The 7746-nt window shown below is 42.2% G+C and overlaps 1 protein-coding gene across 1 annotated transcript in view; it reads right to left on the reverse strand.

Annotated features, from left to right (window-relative positions):
• The window catches only part of LOC106807845 (calcium-binding mitochondrial carrier protein Aralar2-like), a 31548-nt gene that overhangs the window by 10983 nt on the left and 12819 nt on the right, over positions 1 to 7746 (reverse strand). Inside the window, exons 8-11 of the mRNA XM_014810313.1 lie at positions 6780 to 6872; positions 6024 to 6111; positions 3287 to 3362; positions 2809 to 2941 (exon numbers count right to left, since the gene is read on the reverse strand). Of these exons, the coding sequence (XP_014665799.1) occupies positions 2809 to 2941; positions 3287 to 3362; positions 6024 to 6111; positions 6780 to 6872 (390 nt within the window). The remainder of the gene's footprint in view (positions 1 to 2808; positions 2942 to 3286; positions 3363 to 6023; positions 6112 to 6779; positions 6873 to 7746) is intronic.

Consider the following 7746-nt stretch of genomic DNA (forward strand, 5'->3'; position numbering starts at 1 on the left):
ACCCCTTCCCGCGTTCTGCATTGCCAGTCTATGCTACCTCTGTCCTTATCTAGTGGTGAGATATGCTTTACGCTTACTTGGAGAGTCATCATAGAATGATGTTTTTGTAGTTGTGCTACTAGTGGTGACTATGCACTCATGCATTCATTCATCATAGAATGATGTTTTTGTAGTTGTGCTACTAGTGGTGACTGCAGCTACCATAGATTCATTGCAGAATGATGTTTTGTAGTTGTGCTACTAGTGGTGACTATGCACTCATGCATTCATTCATCATAGAATGATGTTTTGTAGTTGTCCTAAGGTGCTGACTATGCACTCATGCATTCATTCATCATAGAATGATGTTTTTGTAGTTGTGCTACTGTGCTGACTATGCACTCATGCATTCATTCATCATAGAATGATGTTTTGTAGTTGTGCTACTAGTGCTGACTGCACTCATGCATTAATTCATCATAGAATGATGTTTTTGTAGTTGTGCTACTAGTGGTGACTTTGCACTCATGCATTCATTCATCATAGAATGATGTTTTTGTAGTTGTGCTACTAGTGCCTGGACTATGCATCTGCATTCATTCATCATAGAATGATGTTTTTGTAGTTGTGCTACTAGTGGTGACTTTGCACTCATGCATTCATTCATCATAGAATGATGTTTTTGTAGTTGCTACTAGTGGTGACTATGCACTCATGCATTCATTCATCATAGAATGATGTTTTTGTAGTTGTGCTACTAGTGGTGACTGCACTCATGCATTCATTCATCATAGAATGATGTTTTGTAGTTCTGCTACTAGTGGTGACTGCACTCATGCATTCATTCATCATAGAATGATGTTTGTAGTTGTGCTACTAGGCTCGACTATGCACTCATGCATTGATTTATCATAGAATGATGTTTTTGTAGTTGTGTACTAGTGGTGACTATGCACTCATGCCATTGATTTTATCATAGAATGATGTTTTGTTAGTTGTGCTTACTAGTGCTGACTATGCACTCATGCATTCATTCATCATAGAATGATGTTTTTTTAATGGTGTGCTACTAGTGCTGACTATGCACTCATCGCATTCATTCATCATAGAATGATGTTTTGTAGTTGTGTACTAGTGCTGACTATGCACTCATGCATTCATTCATCATAGAATGATGTTTTGTAGTTCTGCTACTAGTGGTGACTTTGCACTCACGCATAGATTCATCGCAGAATGATGTTTTGTAGGGTGTGCTGGGTCTCTACAGAGTCTATTACCACAGCTGGTCGGCGTAGCCCACCTGAGAAGGGCATCAAGACTGACAGTAAGTGACACACTCGTTAGTCAAGGTGGACTCGGATGACACTGCCGCTAGCTGTCAAGTAGGCGTAGAGTGCTCGTTTAGTCGAATATTATATGTTAATTGTTAATGATTGTAATCCTTTAATGGTTAATGTTGCCGCTTACGTGTAATTTCGTATCGACAATTGGTCTTGTTTACTGATGATATTGCAAGTTTCTGTTTTAAAATTAAATAATTTTGTCTTTAATATACTAAATGAAATATGAATATAAATACTATTAGTTAGCTGGCGTGCATTTAGACAGGTCTAATAGTATGTGTTCACTTGTGTTGTAGGTGATTAAAACCTTGAACACTAAGCTAATAAAGCGACTATTAAGCACACTACTGCTGTCTGCAGAATCGATGATATGATGTGGACATTCTACAGGTCATGATATTGAGTGAGATAAATTCAGGCGGACCGTCCGGAGAAATCGCACCATGGGCGGAAATCATAGCGGCGAGGTTGTGTAAGTGTTCGGATTTTTTACGCTCTTACTCGGTTCCTCTCTCTTTCCTTCCCTGCCTCCGATCCCTGTCCATATCTTCCATGTCCCCCTCTTCCTTTCGCTCCCTTACTAGGCTGAACGAAAAAGTTGCGATTACAATCACATCAGGGGCCGGTTTCACGAAGCGTAATTAAGTCCTTAATCATGATTAAATCACTAATCATGATTAACTTCCCATACTTAAATTGACTGTTTCACGAAGCGTAATTAACTTTAATCATGATTAAGTTAATCACAATATTAAATTCTACTCAGGAGCATGATTAAATCAACTAATCATAATTAGTTGCCAGTTCTAGTAGTAGTATGTAGGTAGTACTAGTATATTAAGTACGCTGTAGATTTTACAATTGAAAATTTTACTTCAATTTTTTCCCAAGGAAATTTAAATTATCTAAGATTAGCTGTACTAATTTAGTCATTATAATTGCAAATTAATTCCTTTTCATGTACCGAATTTGCAGATACTTTTGGCGTTGTCCGCCATTTTGAATACAGTGTAATTCATGTTTAAGTCGGTTAATTATGTGATAAGTTAAATATGTACTTAAATCGCTTCGTGAAACAGATTTTTAAGTATGATTAACTAATCATAATTACAGGAGGTTAAGTATGATTAGTGACTTTATCATCATTAAAGTTAATCACGCTTCGTGAAACCGGCCCCAGGTGATTGCCAGCACCACCTAATCCTAACTAATGACTTTAAAGGAGAGGTACGCTGGACCATCATAGCATGAAGCAGGCAGCAGTAGACTTTTTGGGATAGGCAGGGCCCACTATAATCCGAGGTGGGTAGGAATGCAGTAAGAAGGAAGAGGGGCTACACCATCGTACCACGGTACACGACAAGAAGCGAGCGTCGCCACGGTAACAGGAGCTGCACGCGCCAAGGAGCCGTTAGGCAGTAGGGGGCGCTGACGTTAGATGGTAAGGGGGCGCCGCTACTAGATGGTAGGGGGCGCCGGCATCGTACCTTCATGGCGCAGCACCTTGCGGAAGCAGTCGAACGAGTTCTTGTAGAGGACCTCACCGACGAACGCCGACCGCTGGTTCTGCAGTCGCGTCTTTACGAGGTCGATCGGGTACACCGCCGACGCTCCCATCGCTGACAAAACACAAGAACGCCGCTGAGCCGTCTCCACGCCCACACACGCCCGCGTGGCGGCACGCCCGCGTGGCGGCGCGCACGCGAATAACAAGAGAACGACTGTTAATCGTTTCCGTTCATAGATATCGGAAGCTCGGTTTCTCAGTTGAAGAGTTACGAAAAAACACAGGGAACCGATCGCATTCTTCGGCGAAGGTCATTAAAGGTCGTTAAACAATGTGAAAGGACGTTAAAGGTCGTTAAACGACATTAAATGTCGTTAAAGATTGTTAAATGTCGTTAAAGGTCCTTAAAGGTTGTTAAAGGTCATGGGCGGCGAGGGGGCCCTCGAGGGGTACGTACCACCGGCAATGGCGCCGAGCGTGAACCTGTATGCGTTCTCGAGGACCTGGATGAGGAAGCTCCTCTCGGATGGATCCTGAAATACGGACTGAGAGATGAACCGCGGGAAGCGATGAACATAAGATGAACAACGTCAACAACGCGCGTTGTTCCGACGATGTGCCTTCTTGAACAATGCAGAATTCTTGAAAACAGAACAATTCTAGAATGCAAAATGCAACTACTGTCGTGAGATTTGTTGCTGTGATATCAAACTCGCTGTCGCGTATCCGGATGAATATAATAAACTCTCATAATAATAATATAATAACACTAAATTTCCCCTTACCTGTCCGAAGAAAGCTACTTTACACGTAAGGAACATCATGAAAATTGCGCGAAACTAAATGAAAAATCTGCTAATCGAGTTTAGCTCCCGGCATGTTACATTTGGTTTGAAAAGTGCTTCGAGTTTACGTATTTTAGTTAACGGCTAAGATTTCATTTCGAGATAAAAACTTGAGAAAAATAGAGAGGATTATGCTAAAAACATTAATCCGATTGATAATTTTTAAAAATTTAATAAATTTAACAGATATCCGGAACTTATTTAATATGCTAAAAACAGTTTAATCGACTAACATCTACTTGTGGCAAATGTATTAGATACTGTGCGGATGTTTTACGGTGATATTATACATAGCTCTCATGGCCCATCGTATTCATTCTTACATTTGTAAAGTATATACCGTAACACCATGAGCCTATGTATACTCAATATGATAGATAACACACACAACAACTGCCAAAGCCCAAGCCAGTCAGCAACAGCTAGATGATGCTCTTCTGTTTTCACGGGAAGAATATATCAAAATCCGCACAGAGGCGAGATCCCTCACAGCCAATCAGCACTGTCTTTAATTAGTTCCATAAAATTACTCTTTTGCTTTTTTCGACAAACTAAAAGTTTTAGGTAACAATGAAGGATCTCTGCTCTGAACATAACTTCACAAAAGACAGTCAAAAGCGGCAAAAATCATCATCATATATAATCAAAATCAAAATCATCATATTAGGCAATATGGTATTATGCATAGTAATATTAGGCAATAGGTAATATGGCTATGAGATAAAAGCACACATGCTGCACGTAAATGTAACAAAGGCTCCAGTGGTACTATTTTACCATAATAGGAAGAACGTTCACAGCACATCTGGTCTGTGCCAGCACTATTTCCTAATAAGTTTTTTTAACGATATAATATTTGTCGGAAAAGATACGGACGTCTGACCCGATATGCGGCCTCTTTTCAATATTACAGAATGGAAGCAAAACATTGTGGTAGAGTGGAGCAAGGATCCCTTCATACATCCATTCGCGTAACACCTAAATCTGTTTACTGATTTAACTGTTTGCTACTGGTAACTAGTATTTGCCTTTGAGCATTTGAGCATTTGGCCATTGAGAATTTGCCTCGACTAGTATTAAATTTTGTATTTTGAGAATAACTCCATTGTGTATTGACCATCTGGAAGCACTATTAACATGGGAACAAACCGAGGTAACTTCAGGGTCGAATTTGTTCACGGACAAGACACGTGAAGGTCAAATCAATATCCCTTGCTGCGGAACAAAGCCGGTTAGTGGCGGCAAACGCAATAGCGTAGAGCAAAGCCGAGTTAAGCTAGGATGAACTACTATGATGTTTTTAGCACCTGCTGTGCACGTACAAGCAAAGCTCAAAGCAAAACTGCAACCACGCTACGTTACCCTACCGATGCTGACTCTTGTAGCAGCTGGAGGCATTGAACAGAGAGAAGGTACTGATAAGACTCCACGCACAACTACGAAAGATCGACTAGTACTCTCCCCTTCCCTCCCCTTCCCCTAGTTCTGCATGCTTCAGTAACATCCTCTCTCTGTCGCCCTACTACCAACCTTACCAGGTTAGTGATACTTGCCATCTACGGATTTATACAAGCACTATTTTCAATCTCTACAAACGCTATAGTAGTAAACAAACGTTATAACGCTATAGTAGTAAAATGCTGTATCTCTTACTCTTTTAAGTAATGATTATATGTGGCAGCAACTGGCACAATATTGATCTTGAGCAAACACAGTGCGCTAGTAATTTTATTAGTCGATCTATACTGACCCAAGTTGTATACATACATTTCCTTGGCACACTGCAATGTCTAGAGCACGTTGATAAACTACATTCTTATACACGCAGTCATGTATATGCTAGCTACAATTATTAGTGTAAGTAGTCTAGAGTGTGGAATAAAAGCCGAACTGATCAGCAACTGCCAAAAAAACGTTAAGATACGCATGCCTATGCTCCAGGACTCATCGTGAATCTAACGAGCTAATATTCTACATGAAGCCTATTTTTCACTACACTCTAAGCAGACATTAGCATCTTGTTCACAGATACATGTGGTACATAAATCTTTTTTTTTCTCTCTCTCTCTCCTTCTGGCTGTGTCTCTGTTTCTATCTCTCTTTCTCTTTCTCTCTCACTCTATCTCGCTCTCTGTTCCTCTCCACCTTACTCTCGCTCACTCACTTTGTCTCTCTCTCTCTCACTTTCTCTCTTGCTCTCTCTCTCTCTCTCTCACTTTCTCTCTTGCTCTCTCTCTCTCTCTCTCTCTCTCTCTCTCTCTCTCTCTCTCTCTCTCTCTCTTCTTCTCTCTCTCTCGCTCTCTTCATCTCTGCCTCTTTCACTACCTGCCTCCCACTAGTGATACTTACCGATACAGCTTGCACCTGTATAAGACTGTAGGGCATCTTCTCTACAACTAGTGGAGCAATCTTCATGATGTCCTGGTACGTCAGCCGCCTACGCACGAGGGACAGATTAATATCTCACCGACAAAATCGCTTCTCATCGTCAATCTTTCATGATTATTAAAACCGTTATTTGGGATTAAAAGTTTGCATATTCGATTTGCATGATGTCCTGGTATGTCAGTCGCCTACGCACAAGAGACGAAACAATCTCTTGCTGACAAATCCCTTCTCATCATCTTTACTTGGGTTACCTAGTTACCCTGCTGTCGACACTTGCCACTTGTTAAGTTAGCACTTTTAATCAAGAACTGTTTTTTTATTATTGCACCGACGGTGGGGTCAGTAACCCCAATTTCATCTAAATCATGAAGTCAAGAAGTCCTGAACACGGTGTACTCGACCCCCCTCCCCCCGCGACTTAGGAAGAGAGACCCGTTGCAATACCCTCATTCTACTAACATGACGATCCTTCTCTAGACCGTTGCTGCTTGCTTGCGTCACCTACCGCTGTGGGATGCGTCCCCCTCTCTCTCTCCACTCTCTCTCTCGCTCTCTCTTCTCTCCTCTCTCTCTCCTTCTCTCTCGCTCTCTCTCTCTCTCTCTCTCTCTCCTTCTCTCACTCTCATTCTCTCTCTCTCTCTCTTCTCTCTCTCCTCTCCTCCCTCCTCCCCCCCCCCTTGCTACTACCACCGACCGTTACTTTGCTCGTGTCACCTACCCGTGGGATCTCCTGCTGTGCGAGACTGGAAGAGTATGGCGATCTTGAGTGCGTCACCTGGTGAACATCCTGAGCATGATGCAGGAACTCGTCTGCAAAACAAACGAGACCGATCGCATTGCGACGTGTGTACCTACCATGATCTCTACTACTACTAACTGAACAATATAATAATAATAAATATACATAATAATATTGATTATTATATTACTATCCGTCTATATCAATAAATAACTAGAGCATCGGAGGACGGGCAGACTCCGCTAGAGCAGTCCAATTCTCTGACTTGTAAATTTTTTTATTAATAATTTAATTAATTAATAATTAATCTGGATCTGGATCACAAAACATCCAAATTGTAACCAATTCTGTAAGTTACCACCATTTTCTGTACATACCTGAAAATTGTTAGGACAATCCGTCCATAACCTTTTCAGTTAGGCTATACACAAACAAGACCAATGCGCACAAACCACAAACCAACAAACACAGTGACGGTGAAAACATACCTCTCGCAACCCCTTGGCGGAGGTAAAAATAATAATATTATTCTATTATAGCCGCTACTGACAGCGCTTAGCTATCCACGCGTCAGTAAGAAAGTGGCGCGACGCGCCCACTGCCTGGCCATCTGCCACCGATCATAAAAGCTGATATCTGCCAGGAAGTGTGTGGCCCACAACATTCAATTGGATACACGACGAATGCAGTCGTAGTCGTCTCCCTCCCCCTCTTTCTTCTTCTCTCCTCTCTTCCTTCCTTCTCTCCCTCTTCTCCTTCTCTCCTCTCACCTTTACGTATCTCGGGCGGCAGGTTCCTGCTCGCCGGCGTGTAGAGCCATCCCCCTCTCCCCGCTCCCCTCTCTCTCCCCTCCTCCTCTCTTCTCTCTCTCCCTTCTCTCCCCCCCGCCCTCCTTCTCCCTCTCCCTCGCCCTCTTTCTCCCCCTCTCTCCCCTCCCCTCTCTTG

Source organism: Priapulus caudatus, unplaced genomic scaffold, assembly GCF_000485595.1.
Source record: "Priapulus caudatus unplaced genomic scaffold, Priapulus_caudatus-5.0.1 Scaffold237, whole genome shotgun sequence".
Classification (NCBI taxonomy): domain Eukaryota; kingdom Metazoa; phylum Priapulida; class Priapulimorpha; order Priapulimorphida; family Priapulidae; genus Priapulus; species Priapulus caudatus.